General features: G+C 35.6%; 1 protein-coding gene across 1 annotated transcript in view; it reads left to right on the top strand.

Annotated features, from left to right (window-relative positions):
• Nucleotides 1–16440, top strand: part of HERC1 (HECT and RLD domain containing E3 ubiquitin protein ligase family member 1) — a 206425-nt gene that overhangs the window by 104043 nt on the left and 85942 nt on the right. Inside the window, exons 22-24 of the mRNA XM_023510003.1 lie at nt 2380–2719; nt 3183–3303; nt 9540–9591. Coding sequence (XP_023365771.1) covers nt 2380–2719; nt 3183–3303; nt 9540–9591 — 513 coding nt within the window. The remainder of the gene's footprint in view (nt 1–2379; nt 2720–3182; nt 3304–9539; nt 9592–16440) is intronic.

Genomic DNA, 16440 nt, shown 5'->3' with positions numbered 1-16440 from the left:
TTGTTGTTTGGCGGGTCCGGGCTGGGGATTCGAACCCGCCACCTTAGGTGTACGTGGCTGGCACCTTAGCCGGTTGAGCTATAGGCGCCGAGCCACCTAGTGCCATTCTAATGCTTTTGGATTACATGTTCAGGGTTGAAAAGGTCTGTAAGCAGGTGTGTCAGTACCTGCTCCACTGAGCCTCAACCACAAAATGATACCCATGAGTCATTGCATAAGTTCATTCAAAATATATCCTCTGAGGGTACCAAGTTGTACAACTTTTGTGTGGTGAGGAAGAGAGCCCTTTTCTATGCATCGTAAGAGAGCCATACTGTTTTGCATGTGTAGAACTTTTAAACTTACAAATTTCACCCATTTACTACATGTTTCAATTGGGAATGAGACTATGCATGATGCTTGAGCTTATGGGTTCGAGACCAGCCTGAACAAGAGCAAGAACCCCCTCTCTACTGAAAATAGAAAAAACTGAGGCAAGAGTATTGCTTGAGCCCAAGAGTTGGAGGTTGCTATGAGCTATAATGATGCCATGGCACTCTACCCGGGATAACAGCTTGAGACTCTGTCTCAAAAAAAAAAAAAAAAGAATATGCATAAAAATGATATTGGCTGAATGAATAAAAATTTTCATTTTTTTATATTCCATGGTGATAGTTTTTAAATGTAGATACTTATAGTTTAAAGAGCAGTATCAAAGTTTTAAAAATATGTTTAAGTATCTTTTGAATGATTTGGTATTTCAATTTAAAGCATATATTTAATTTGTAGCCTAAAACATTGAGGCCAGCTGTGCATTTGGTGTTGAGAGTGTATCAATCAATGAAGTTGGCATTTATTTTATTAACAATTTATTTGTGTTCTGCATATTCTAAAAATGATTCTGAGGTGGCTCAAAACAAGACCAAAACCATTTCAATAAGAAGAAAAAGATAAGGTCCCAATGGAGAAAAGGGGATTAGAGATTGGGAGGGAAGGTGGTCATATTTTAAAAATTTAGGCTGAGGGATTTTCCATTTAAATTTAAAACTTAGGTTAGAGATTCCTGGAAGCAAAGACTAATGGGCAAAACATGGTGACAAAGCATAACCCTCATTTACCCTCAATAGTCTTCTGGGGAGTAATGATTTTTAAACTAGCTGTGATTTTTTGATCACCTATTATGTGCTGGGTCAAGTGTATCCATAGACAAATTCATTCTCACAAAAGTTTACAAATTCTAATATTACATCATTCTAAAAGTGGGTGAACTGACATTTAAGGAGGCAAAATTATGTGCCTAGGCTATGGTTAGTAGCAGCTGGAATTAGATTCAGGTTTGCCCAGAACTCTAGTGATTGTTTTCTTAACTTTTAAACTGATTTTTAGCTCTGGACTCCAGGAGGGTTTGTTGCTTTGATTTTTATAGAAGCAAGGGACTTTTACAGCATAATGAAAATATTGTCATAATCCTATAAAATACACAGATCCATTTTTATAAGTTTGTACTTTCGTATTAACGGTTGAATCTAGTATTTTACCAACTTTTCTGCCCAACTTTCCCATTAAGAATACCGTACTCACTCCAGATTTAAGAAAAAAATTCCTTTTCTATTATAAAATATCTACTATTACATCAGAACCTTGTTAACTTTACTAACACATGTAATTGGACTGACATCAGATGGATATCCCTGATGATGCTGTCTCACCCTGGAGGCAATCTTGTCCATATATCGTAGCTAGATTCTGTCTCAGTAAAGACCTCTGGTGGTTGCACATATCTAATGGGTTTTAAATACAGCGAAGTGTTAAGTGTAGCAATTATATGAAGTTAGGAAGACAAAAGGGAGCCTTCTCCTCATAACTCATGTAACTTGTATTTTCTGGGTTTCCTTTATAACCTGACATTTTTCATACCAAGGTCAGGAATTTTTCAGAAATAAGCAGTTATTTTTTATCCAATGTAGTGCCTCACAGACTTTGTGGGCTTCAAAATCAGCTGGAGGGCTTGTTAAAACACAGTTCCTAGGCCCTGCTCCTAGAGATTCTGTTACAGAAGATCTGGATTGGGCCCATAATTTAGATTTCTTACAAGTGCTCAGATGATGTGGATGCTGCTGGTGTGAGACCACAATTTGAAAACTACTGATTTAACTCATTAACAAAATTTGAAATAGAATCAGCCAAATCTAAATTCTATGAAGACATATGAGTATTTCCTACTGTAATTTTTATGAAAGGTGCAATGTTTTAATACTTTTGTTACAATTTTAACTAAATAGACTATACTGTATTTAATGTCTAAAAAATAATTTTTCCCTCTTTCAGTATGTTTTTGATCCAAACTTTTTGACTATTTTTATTGTTATTTTCTTTGCTCTTCTCTCCCCATGTGTTAAGACCTTGTTTTTGTGTTGCATGTTACAGAAATCTTTCAGTGTTTCCTCTCAGCCCGTGAAGTAGCTCGTAGCCGAGATCGAGATAGAATGAACAGTGGGGCAGGGTCTGGGACTCGAGCTGATGATCCACCTCCTCAGTCCCAACAAGAGCGAAGGGTCAGCACAGACCTTCCTGAGGGTCAGGATGTGTACACTGCTGCCTGCAACTCTGTGATCCATCGGTGTGCCCTGTTAATATTAGGAGTAAGTCCTGTGATCGATGAGCTTCAGAAAAGAAGGGAAGAAGGACACTTGCAACAGCCTTCCACAAGTGCCTCTGAAGGGTGTGGCCTTATGACCAGGTGGGACTGACTAGAAACTTAAAACAGTACCCTTCTCTGGTTGTTACTTATGCATTGACATGGTTTATTCTCAAAGTTACAGTGTTCTTATGATAGTAACACAGACATGAGGGAAGAAATGCAAATTGACTAGGATGAATTTAAAGTAATGTAAACAATGATACTGATTCAGCATGAAATATAAATTTCTGTTAAATGAGGAGGCATACTTTTTCATATACATAAACAGCAGCTTTAGAAAAATATATGACATTACTATCATCTCTCTTTATTTAGTGGCATAGAAATTATTTTGATATAATTGAGAAGGGCTTTGTGCTTAGCCAAGAATCAAGATTTCACATCAATAGATAAAATTTCTCCTTGCTATGTGTGTGTATTATCTCTATACTACAGTTCCATTCAATTTTATGTTCACTAACAGTCCCAAATCAAAAAACCTTTTTTTGTGCATGCGAGACAGGAGTGAAAGTCTTACAGCAGAAAACCGGCTAGTCCACGCAAGTCCAAATTATAGACTGATCAAATCGAGGAGTGAATCTGATTTGTCCCAGCCTGAATCAGATGAAGAAAGTTATGCACTGGTAGGTATAACTAGGTTCAATAAAGAAGGATTTTTGTTTTCAATGTATAGATATTAATACTTAAGGCTTTAATTAGAGTAACCGATATGTTTGTTTTAAACATATAAAAATCTTTTAAAAATATAACTTTCAGAGAAATGAGATAACTATGTTGAACAAATATTTACCACATATATGATACTGATTTCTGTCTTTAGCTCTGACTTCTCTCTAAACTCTGTATTCATAACCTAGCTCCTTGTGGACATTCCACCTGGATGTGTCTGCTTACCCCAATTTTAACCTATCCCAAACTGAACTCATCTTTTTTCCAAACCTGTTTGTCTTATATTCCCTATTTTAGTAGTTGGTGCTGTTAACTTGAGATCATCCTTGACTTCTTGTCTTTTTTTTTAAAATTTCAGATTAATATGAGGGTACAGATGATTAGGTTACATTGTTTGCATTTGTTAGGTAAAGTCCAACTTGTAGTTGTGCCCCTGACCCTGAAGGCGTGACATATACCCTTATATTGTGCCCACTAGGTGAGAGCACACCAATCCCCCTTCCTTCTCTCCACTCCACCTGAGTTTAATTGTGTTTTCTCTGTGTGGGTGTGCATTTGTTTATCTATTGGTCTCATAATAGTATTGAGTACATTGTATACTTGCTCTTCTACTTTTGTGATACTTTACTATGAAGAATGGACTTTTCTTTCTTTTATTTCCCAGTCCCTTCATCTTCCACCCTATTTCCAATCCAATTAGTTAAGTTTTGGAAATTTTGTCTTTAATATGTTTTCAATATGCCCTCTCTTCTCTACTCCCTCCCCCTACTGCTCCATTTCAAACTTTTATGTCTGAACATGTGCAGAAGCCTCCAGACTGGTTGCTCCACCAGTGCTCATCTTTCACATTTCCCTAGATTAATAGTCTAAAATACAAATCTGTTTCTATCTCCTCTATTTAAGATTTTGTAGTAGCTGTCAGTTAAACATCAAAAAGCCTCAGAACTTGGATTATAGGCATTTATGGTAAAAATAAGTAAGGTTTTTATTTATATAAAAAGTAGAAAGTAAGGTAAAAGTATATTATACTGTGACTGATAAAATAAGAGAGTGACAGTTATTTAAAAGATTGTTTCTATTTAAGGAAGTTTGAACTTGAAGTTGACAACTGGATTTTCATTTTAGCTGTTTCTCTACCTTGGGTGTGATTCTATAGGTGATATAATGTCTCTGGGCTTTAGTGTCCCATTGTAAGATATGATATGGTAGTACCTATTGTAATTATGGCAATGTATCAGTCCCTCTCTGGGCTTTAGTGTCCCATTGTAAGATATGATATGGTAGTACCTGTTGTCATTATGGCAATGTATCAGCCCCTCTCTGGGCTTTAGTGTCTCATTGTAAGATATGATATGGTAGTACCTATTGTAATTATGGCAATGTATCAGACTTGGCTTCTGGCCCCAGTTCTACTGCTAACAAGCTGTGAGACCTTGGTAATATTGCATGATAGATCATGTGGCTGGTTTGGGGGACTGACTGATCTATAAGCTTCATTTTTAGTTCTGAAAGCTGTCTATTGTATAAACTGAAATAAGATATAAAAATATTTTGGAAAGGTATAAAGTACTATGTAAAAAGAAGGTTATCCTTCATCTCTATTAATATCTCTAGACCACTTCATGCTCCCAGTCTTACAGCCCAGTGAGATTCTTTTCTGTCCATTTATTTTTCCAGTATGATTGATCTCATTATCTAGTTTCTCAATCCTTTTGTAATTTTAAAACATAGATTATATCTCTTCTCTGCTCAGAATCCTTCCATGACTTCACTTTTTCTCAGAATAGATGCCTAAGTCCTTATTGCGACCTCCACGGCTCTATCTGTGATTGGCCCTGCGATCTGTCTGATCTCTTCTGCTTTTCTCCTGATGACTCTCCTGCCACACTAGACTCTTGGCTGTTTCATGAACATAATATACAAGTTCCCATTAGGACTTTAACGTGGCTGTTTCTTCTTACTGGAATACTGTTGTCTACATGGCTAATTCCCTCACTTTCTTCATGTCTTCATTCTGAAGACCTTTTTTTTTTCTTTTTTAACTTTTTCAGTGAAGCCTACCATGACCCCTCTACTTAAAACGGCAGTTTTCCTTCCCTTCCACTTATTAACTTCTGTCCCCCTCATCTTGCTGTGATTTTCCTTCAGAACCTATCACTTAACATATAATTTACTTATTTATTATATTCATTTATCAGTTTGTCAGCTTACCCTAAAATATAAGGTTTTTGAGGACAGACATTTTTTTGCTGTTTTATTTACTGCTGTATCCCAAGCACCTATTGTAGTGCCTGGCACATGGTAGGCTGTAAGGAAATATTTTTTGGATTTATGAATGAATGTCTAATATATTTTGACAGAATTTTTCTGTCCATTCATTTCTTCCTATTTCTTATTTCTGGTCCTAGACAGTATTTTTTCAAAAGAGTCTCCCTACTTTTTAAAGTCTTACTCCTTGGATACTTCTCCTAAAGTTCGAGCTCTTAAAAATACACACACCAACCACCACAACAATAAAACACCTGCTGGTCATGCTACCTTCCTACTCAGAAAACGCATAGTGACTTTACTACCTATCAAGAAATCAAAAATTCTGGAAAGTGTCACCTGCTTGCTTCTAGAACCAGCATTCTCTTGCAATAATCTGTATTTTTGCTATAGTAGGTCATCTGCCAGAGTCCAAACATACCTCTTGCGCCTTTGCTCAAAGGTTGTTTGCCTTAAAAGTTCTTCTCCTAGGGTTCCTTGTTAAAGTCCTGTCCTTCCCTTAAGGACTGGCTAAAATGTCACCTCTCCTTCACAGTTTTTCCACAGTGGCTCTCCTTACTGGCCTATGACAGTTAGGTCTTGTAATAAATCACTAACGGTTTCTCGTATGTGGGACTTATCTGTGTATTATTAGTATGTCTTCCCAATAAATTTACCACAAGCCTAGAGTTTTTTTTTTAATGCCACTGATACCTCCTACACAGTGCTTTACATATTGTAAATGGCTGATAATTCATTTCAACTGAAATTAAAAGGTAAAAAATGAAGTTAGGTATAAAGTGTCATACGGGGGAAACAAACAATGAAATCTGACTTAGTATGGACTTAAGATTGACTATGGACTTTGACCTGGGCAAGACGTTTAAGCTTTAGGAGTCCTAGTTTCTTTGTCTTTGAAATAATAATTATTACCACCTATTAACCTGCCTCAAATGTGTTCTGAAGAACAAATTTTGTAATAAAGTTTAAAACATTTTGAAAATTAGAAATGGTGAAGACAGATCAGTGGAGGAGGGTTAAGCCTAAACATCATCGCCAAAATGGTTCATTTAGGTTTTTATTGTGGTTTATTAAGTTTATAAAAATGTTTAAAAGGTAATAAGCGCAAGTTTTAAAAAGATTGACTTTGGTCATCTTTCCTTGTGGCATATTTAAAAAGATAATGTCATAAAAGCTGGAAAAGACAAGAACTGGAGGAAGAGGAAATTCCATTTCAGGTCAAGGAAAGCTAGGTTGAGCCTTCACCTTCAGAGAGCCAGGGGTAGATGAAGAGGAGCCAAGCACTGGGGGCAGATGAGGTTATCCCAGCCAAAATGTGTTATCTTTCTGTACTGTATGAGGTTAAGATTACCATTGATAGCTTTGATAGCTAGTAGTGCCTTATTTACTCAGAGTTGTCAGTGAATGAAATGCTTTATAAAATGACTAAAATTACCACTTTAATGGCAAATCTTGTTTTAACCTGCTTTCATCAAGTGTATTATGTAATGTATTATGTACTTAATTTTAGTAAACAGAATACCAAACTTAAGCTTAACTGTTTGCCAGCTGTCATTCTTATCAACATTTCTTACTATATTCTTGAGTCTGTTTCCAAGCTCTCTTATTTCACAAAGGACTTGATTTACTTAATCTATTTATTTAGGTTTCTTTCTTTTTTTTTTTTTTTGGTGACAGAGTCTCACTGTGTTGCCTTTGGTAGAGTGCCATGGCCTCACAGCTCGCAGCGACCTCAAACTCTTGGGCTTAAGCGGTTCTTTTGCCTCAGCCTCCAAAGTTGCTGGGACTGTAGGTGCCCACCCCAATACCTGGCTATTTTTTGCTGCAGTTGTCACTGTTGTTTAGCTGGCTTGGGATGGGTTCAAACCTGCCACCCTCAGTGTATGTGGCTGGCGCCTTAACCACTATGCTACAGGTGCCAATCCTTGATTTACTTTATAAAAGGAAAAATTAGGTGAATAAATTAGGATTGAAAAAATCTGAGAGAGGAAACTAAAACTATGGGTAAGATATGCTTATTTTTGGCACATATCCCATGGTGTTCTGCTACAGGTGACCACAATATCAGGAAAGCATAATGCATTGAATGACTCACGGTATCTAAATGATAAAAACAAACGAGTCATTCAAGAGAGATACAGATATTTTTGCTTGAGGCCTGAACTTAATTCTTCCGTGAACTCTCATGGCAAAGGTGCTATGTGATAAAAATGTTCTGTTGAGTGACACAATGATGCTTTAAGTACTGTTATGATGACCATTTGGTGTTTTATCCAGAACCACATGGCCAAAGAATATTTATTTCTGTTGATATATATTTGTGTGTGCGGGTGGGTATAAGACAAAATATGTTTGCCTATAATCTAGGTACATGTCTATTATATGTGACCAGGTAAAGATTTTCTACAATAACATTTCTCAAATGGATCTGTTTTGTCACTTCTTTGACACCAACTGTTTTTTTTTTTTTTTTGAGACAGAGTCTTAGTTTGTTGCCCTTGGTAGAGTGCAGTGGAGTCACAGCTCATAGCAACCTCAAACTCTTGGGCTTAAGTGATTCTCTTGCCCCAGCCTCCCAAATGGCTGGAACTATAGGTGCCTGCCACAATGCCCAGCTATTTTTTTTTTTTTTTTTGGCCGGGGCCAGGTTTGAACCAGCCACCCACGGTATATGGGGCCGGCACCCAACTCCTTGAGCCACAGGCACTGCCCAGCCCAGCTATTTTTCACTGTAGTTGTCATCGTTGTTTAGCAGACCCAGGCTGGGTTTGAACCCACCAGCCCTGGTGTATGTGGCTGGTGCCCTAGCCGCTAAGTTACAGGTGCTGAGTCATATACCAACTGTTTTGATTGTGTAATACAGTTGAAATTAATAAGACCATAATGTGAAGACTGTGCATAAACTTAAGTATTCATGCTGTACATATGAGTAGAATGGAAAGTTGTCGACATCTCTCCCTACCAGATACACAGAAATGTACTTCCTGAAAGCTTTCATGGTTTTATTTGTAGTTTCACAAATTTGTGATGTCTCTATTTTAATAGGTTTTAAAAAACATGTTGAAATCTTTTAAAAATACTACCAGAAGGTATAGGACTATGTTATTTTTCTGTTAGTATGGATTCATCAGATTTTCTTCCTCTAAACACTTGGCCAAGACTAGTGGGCTTTTTGAAAAGAAAGGAAAGTGAAGGTGTAGAAAGGAATGGTGATTCTGGGAAATGAGACGCTGATGCAAGAGCTTTAGGCATCTAGAGGATTATTAAGATCACACAGTGTTTGGAAAATAAAAGACAAAGATACCCAAGGAAAAAAGATAACAACCAAGAAAAATTACTGCTAATTTATAATATTAACTAATGTGTGCCTTAACTTTTTTGAATTAGTATTTGAGAGTTTTGTTTTGTTTTGTTTTGTTTTTTGAGACAGAGCTTCAAGCTATCCTCCTGGGTAGAGTGCTGTGGCATCGCAGCTCACAGCAACCTCCAACTCCTGGGATCAAGCGGTCTCTCGCCCTAGCCTCCCAAGTAGCTGGGACCACAGGTGCCCACCACAATGCCCGGCTGTTTTTTGGTTGCAGCTGTCATTGTTGTTTGGTGGGCCTGGGTTGGATTTGAACTCAACACCTTAGGTGTATGTGGCTGGCGCCTTAGCCACTTGAGCCATAGGCACCGAGCCAGTTATTTGAGAGTTTTATGCTTGAGCTTTCTTTTATCTGTTATCAGTGGTTTTTTTTTAAGGGACTTTTTTTTTTTTTTATTAAGAGACATTTTGTTATTAATCTGACTTGACTGGTGAATAAGTATAACATTACTATTAACTGTTTAGATTATTTTTTATTCTGATAATCTATTAAATCTTAATCTTAAAATATTTTTCACAACTAATTTTTAAAAATTTATTTATTTTTACTTTTAATAGAGTGGCAGACGAAATGCTGATTTGGATTTGGCATCATCTCATAGAAAGAGAGGTAAGTATTAAGATTATATTAAATATTTGATCGAATTAAGTAAGATTTTATAGCTGATGTGTTTAGATCTGATGTCTTTGAAATGTAATTGCAAAAAAAAGTTCAGAATCACTTTATCAGAAGTTAAATAGGGAAGACTACTTTAAAAAAAATACCTTTTGGCTGGGCGAGGTGGCTTGCAACTGTAATCCTAGCACTCTGGGAGGCCAAAGCTGGTGCATTGCTTGACCTTAGGAGTTCAAGTCCAGCCTGAGCAAGAGTGAGACTCTGTGTTTACTGAAAATAGAAAAACTAGCTGAACATAGTGTTGTATGCCTGTAATCCCAGCTACTCAGGAGGCTGAGGCAGGAGGATCACTTGAACCCAAGAGTTTGAGGTTGCTGTGAGCTACCATGACACCATGGCACACTACCCAGGGCAACACAGTGAGATTCTGTCTTAGGGGGAGGGGGAACCTTTTAAAAATGTGGGAATGTTTAGAAGTCACTAATTCTGTTATTATTTGTCATAATTTTCCATGTTTTAGCTTACTCAGAGAGTTTCTAGAGTTTAAATGGCTTTACAAGAGAACTTCTCTTTACTTTATATTATATATAGGTACATATGCTTTCCAAAGGAAAGTTTCTGGTTTTTTTTTTTTTTTTTTAATCTCTTCTAATGTTCAGAGATGAACTGATGATTTAGAGCAGGGGTCCTTAAGCTTTTTAAACAGGGGGCCAGTTCACTGTCCCTCAGACCATTGGAGGGCCCAACTGCGGGCCCCGGGATGAGTTGGCTGCTAAGCAAGACAGGCAGCAGCAGCAAAAACACCCGGCGGGCCAGATAAATGTCCTAGATGGGCTGCATATGGCCCACAGGCCGTAGTTTGAGGATGCCTAATTTAGAGGGTCATCAAGAGTTAAGGTCTTTTGTTGAAAGTTCACTTTTAATGAATAATATAGTTAACTCAAGGTCATATGTACAAATGGAGGGAAAACCCACCAGTTTTAGGTGATATAAATCCAATGTTAACTAAAAACTTTCTGAAGTATTATTCTCTAGAATACTTTATTTGTATTAGTTTTATTTTATTTTATTTTACCAAGGTACTTTTATTTTAAACTATTTATGATGTGGTTATGGAAAATGTGAAATGTTAAAAAGTGCCACTATGACAGTTTTCTAAAAACTTGTGAAAAACATTTTTTCCAGATATTAAATCTTTTGCATTTCAAAGTTAAACCCTTTTCTTGGTAGCTTCCTTGACAGAGTGTTAGTTTTCTCCACCAAAGGAAACTATCTGAGAGCACACATAACTTTTTTCATTTTCATGTATATATGTAACTCAAAAGAAGAGATGTTGTTACTTAAAATCTGGCAATTTTGTAATATGATTATAATTGGAATACACAGAATGATTTGTCTGAAATAATAAGGACCAGAGATGGTGGCTTTGTTTATTGAAAAATCTTTTGAGACTGTAACATATCAAAACTCCTGAGATCCTAAAAAAAAAAAAAAAAAAAAAAAAAAAAAATTACAAGATACTTGTTTTTTTTTCTTTTGGAGACAGAGTCTCACTATGTCAACCTGGGTAGAGTCCTGTGGCATCACAGCTCACGGCAACCTCAAACTCTTAGGCTCAGGTGATTCTTTTGCCTTAGCCTCCCAATTAGCTGGGACTACAGGTGCCCGCCACAATGCCCGGCTAGTTTTTTGTTGTTGTCATTGTTTAGCAGGCCCGGACTGGGCTCAAATCCGCCAGCCCCAGTGCATGTGGCTGATGCCCTAACCACTGAGCTATGAGAACCACGCCAAGATATTTGTGATATAAAAGAAATTAAATGATGTTTAGTATAGTTTATATGGATTTTATAATTATTTGAAAATTAGTAGTACATTTTGACTTAGTAATTGATTTAAATTTTTGAAACAAATAGACTTTTCTAATTTTGTTTACTCAGATGAATAGAGTTGCTTAAAGTTCTATGTTATTAACAAAAACATGCTAACAGAGAAAATGACTCCAGGCTCATTGAGTAGCATAAGGGATCCAACTTACAGTTTAAGAGCTTCCTGCTATACTATATTTATATTTATAAGTGATAGTCCATTGGCTAAAATTATTCTTTTCTCAGATTTTTATTATGCTTATGGAGATACAATTTAATAATCTGTGTTAACCATATCAGCATATGGCAAAGTACTATCTTTGGAATAAACAAAGTAGGATCTTTATTGTTGATTTAAGAGTGACCTATAATTTGAATGTGAATTACTTAAGAATTAATAGAATATTAGAATTATTGTCCTAAAATTAGCTACCCATTTTATATTTTAAATAAGTATCCTGTAAGTAGATATAAGTTTTATATCTAAATAAGTATAAATGAATTAAGCCGTTAATCCAAATTTTGTTTATGGATTAAGCCATCTTCTTGAAAAAGTTCGAGGTAGTACAAACACTTGTTAACTTGTTGGAATATAACTTTTATTTTGTTGGAAACAAAAAAGCGAATATAGGAACTCATGGGAAAAGTTTTCTTCTCTCTTTGTTTTAACTACTCATTTAGGAATGGACAATAGGCAAAGAGGGAGGCAAACTAGTTATAAAAATATTCTTCATATCACTTAATCCTTCCATTTTTATGTTCCCAGGGCAAAATTTTGCTGATGCTTTTATTCCTAGGGACAGGTGACTAGAAAGTGGAAGAGTTACTATTTTAGGAAAGGTAGCAAAATTAAATACTTTTTAATCTCAAGAATCTTAGAGTTTGTAGATTAAAGAATGAAAATGTATATTTAAATAGCTTTTGTTTTTCTTATTCTAATGATTTCTTTCTTCAGAAGAAGTTAACATTGAAACTGCACTTAAAAGATTATGTTTTAAAAAGAATTTTTAAAAATCTTGTATATTTGCCTATCCTTTGACTGTAGTGTATTTTGTTTGTTTTTGCTCTTAAATAACAGCAAAATAAATGACCCTATTTTTTTCTCTTATTTATTGTCAATGTAAGCAAGATATTTTAAGCCATAACATACCTATCTTCATTTGGGCAAATGAACCTGCCCAGTCTAACTGTTTTGGACCATGCAAACTATCAGGCATTCTGATTTGACTTGAGTCATGTAGGACAAGCAGATGACCAGCCGTATGAGAATTCTTCTGTGTGCTTTTAACTCTCTTTCAGTAATTTGACAAGGAAGTGTACATTTTTCCCCCTCACATAGTGTTTGTATTAGTCTAAGTCATTTTGAATTACTAAAAGCCTGATAAGAGGAATAGAAGAAAGATAACTGTGTTTAATTATATCCTATTTATTACAATTATTATTATTTTTTTAGACAGAGTCTTACTTTGTTCCCCTCAGTAGAGCGCAATGGTATCATAGTTCACAACAACCTCAAACTCCTGGGCTCAAGCAATTCTCTTGCCTCAGCCTACGGAGTAGCTGGGACTACAGGCACCCACCACAATGCCTGGGTTATTTATTTTTGCAACAGAGTTTCACTTTGTTGCCCTTGGTAGAGTGCTATGACATCATAGCTCACAGCAACCTTAAACTCTTGTGCTCAAGTGATTCTCTTGCCTCAGCCTCCCAAGTAGCTAGGACTACAGGCTCTGCCATAACACCTGGCTATTTTTAGAGATGGGGTCTTGCTCTGGCTCAGGCTGGTCTCAAACCTGTGAGTTCAGGAGTCCACCTGCCTTGGCCTCCCAGAATGCTAGTATTATAGGTATGAGCCACTGTGCCTGGCCTTGAAATTGCATTTATTAAGCACTTATAAACTAAATACTTACTATATGTCAGGACTTATTCTAAGCTTTCACAAATGTTAATATTAATACATTTAATTTTTGTAACAGTCTCAGAATTCTTGACAAAACCTATAAAAATATGTTGGTATTTTGGTACTTTGTTAAATACTTAAAAAGATTGCTATAGCTGTGCAGAATTAAGCTGGTTCTTCGAAGAAAGATAATACTGTTTTGCAGATCCTTGATTTTGGTTTTCAAATTTAAGCTAACGCTGATATAGTAAAAAATGATGGAATACTAAAACAGCAGTTTAAGAAGTAACATCAGTAATCTTGTTAGTTAAAAATACTATCTTATTTGGTCCTTTCTGTCCCCCAGGTTTTTAAATACAGTGTTAGGTTTTATTGCCAAAATAATACTGGAAACATTTATGAACATGTGTGTTTCATGGTGTAACATGTATGGGCAAATGCTATTTTGTCTATGCATTTCGAATTAGATTATGTAAAGAAGAGCAAATATAGATGTTGTCTCTGTCTCTCTTGTATCAAAATTTCTCCTTTTGTCTTCTGATTCTTGTGTGGTAGTGTATTTACTCCTTTTTGGCCAGTTGAGCCCCAGAAAAAAGAAGAGCTTCAAGCAAGTACATGATGGCATGTTTAATTTTTTTCCCCTTTTAGCTTGCCCTACATATTTTATGGTTTATAAAGTATGTATTGCAGCTCTGCCATGTTCATTTTAAAAATTCCATTTAAGAGCCAAAGTTGTAAGGACAAGTAAACAATCTCAAAAATATTTTGATTTTATATTTTCCTTATATATATAGATGGCTGACTTTGAATTAATATTAAGTAAAAATCAGGCTTAGTCTCAATTCTTACATAGACGCTTTTGTTGTGTTTTTTACATATAGCATTTTCTCTATTTAGATAAAACAATACAGAATGAACCAAAGTTATCAGATTATTATAATTTTTAAAAAATTCTTTCATCTCCCATTTCCATACTGTAAGTTTTTATGTTTCAGAGTATTTTTGATGTCAAATAACTAATTTTATTAAGATTATTTTGTTTATTCTAATCTTATCATGTAATGTATTTCCTATTGTTTCTTATTTTTTATTTATATGAGGTTTTACTTGGGTCATAACCATAACAAATTCACCCTTTAAATTAGGGGTCAGTAAACTACAACTAGTAGGTTAAGTTAGTCTTCTACCTGCTTGTAAGTCAGGTTTTATTGGAACACAACCACACTCATTTGTTTATATATTGTCTGCTTTAACTACAACAAGAGTTGAATACTTGTGATAGAGACTTTAGAGTCTGCAAGCCTGAAATATTTGCTGTCTGGCCACTTACAGAAAAAGTTTGCTGACTCCTGTATTAAATTGTCCTGAGGATTTAATTTTCAGCTTGACCAGCTATTCTGTAGAATCTTTTGGTGTATATAAAAGTAATCACGATTGGTAGATTTGTGAACCTTTATGTAGGCAGACAGTTGAAATTTCCATAGATCAGTGATTTGTGAGTGGATTAATAACAGGAATATGTGAGATTGCCTCTCTTAAAATAAAGGCATTAGGTGCTAATTAAAGGCATTAATTTGGCAGATCAGTTTCTTTGCACCTCTGTTTTCTCAATTTAGGATATTGGATTAGACAATCTTTTAAGATCTCTCTTATTTCTGTGATTCTAATACTAGCTCATGGTACATATTATTTTCATTTGGAAAAGTAATTTATAAGTATTAGAAAACAGAAGAAACTTTTGTTCTGAAGTTTTATTATTGGAAAAAATGAATTCAAATGTAAGGAACCGAAAATCATTATTTGTAAATTAAGACTAAATGCAGATTCTAAATTTGAGGTGCTTAAAGAAATGAAAAATGAATCTCTCTCTCTTTTTTTGTACTAGTCTCTGCCTTATACGTTAATAATTTTTTTTTGATACAGAGTCTTAAGCTTTTGCCCTGGCTAGAGTGCTGTGGCATCACAGCTCACAGGAACCTCATACTCTTGGGCTTAAGCAATTCTCTTGCCTCAGCCTCCCAAGTAGCTGGGAATACAGGTGCCCGTCACAAGGCCTGGCTATTTTTTTTTTTTTTTAGAGACAGAGTCTCACTTTATTGCCCTCAGTAGATCGCCCTCAGTGCTGTGGCGTCACAGGTCACAGTAGCCTCCAACTCCTGGGCTTAGGTGATTCTCCTGCCTCAGCCTCCCTAGTAGTTGGGACTACAGGCAACCGCCACAATGCCCAGCTATTTTTTTGTTGCAGTTTGGCCAGGGCCGGGTTTGAACCCACCACCCTCGATATAGGGGGCTGGTGCCCCACTCACTGAGCCACAGGCGCCGCCCTGCCTGGCTATTTTTTAGTTGCTTTTGTCATTGTTGTTTGGAAAACCTGGGCTGGGTTTGAACCCACCAGCTCTGGTGTATGTGGCTGGTGCCCTAGCCGCTGAGCTACTATTCTTTAAATATTTTTTTAACTTAATACTATTATGCATCTGTGATATTATTCTTTGAATTTTTACTATTTTCTATTTATATGAAAGAATATTCAGCTATATAATTTGTGAGACTTTCAGATTGATTATTTTTCATCTTCAGTGAAACTGCAAATTAAACATTTTTAATGTTAAGAATTCTTGCTAAAACATGGGAGGCGGATAAACTGTATATTCTTTACCATTCTAAATTATTTTACTGAGATTCATATAAATTATGTCATAATTACTTTATAATGTTTTGCCCCGTTATGTATTTGTCTGATTTCAAAGTCCTCGGGTTTAACTGATACCACTATAGTAATTAAAAAGTAAGATTATACATTCAATACTATATTAGTGTTTTTTCTGTGTGCATTAGTGTTTAGTTATGGTCCCAAATTTCCATCCAGTTATGTAACAAATACAAATTTTGTTATCAATATTTAATTGAGTACCTTAAGGTGTGTTCCTAGTAGAGAAATTTAGGATATTCACATGATAGGATATTACACAGCAGTTAAACAAATGAACCATGACTGCACATAGTAATATAGATTGTTACCAATATTATATTGAATGAAAAGATTATATAAAATGATATTGTTAAAAAAAAAACCCAAAC

This window comes from Otolemur garnettii, unplaced genomic scaffold, assembly GCF_000181295.1.
Source record: "Otolemur garnettii isolate 467f Iridium unplaced genomic scaffold, OtoGar3 scaffold00011, whole genome shotgun sequence".
NCBI lineage: Eukaryota > Metazoa > Chordata > Mammalia > Primates > Galagidae > Otolemur > Otolemur garnettii.
Note: the sequence above shows the minus strand (reverse complement) of the source record. Positions and strands in the feature narration are given on the sequence as shown.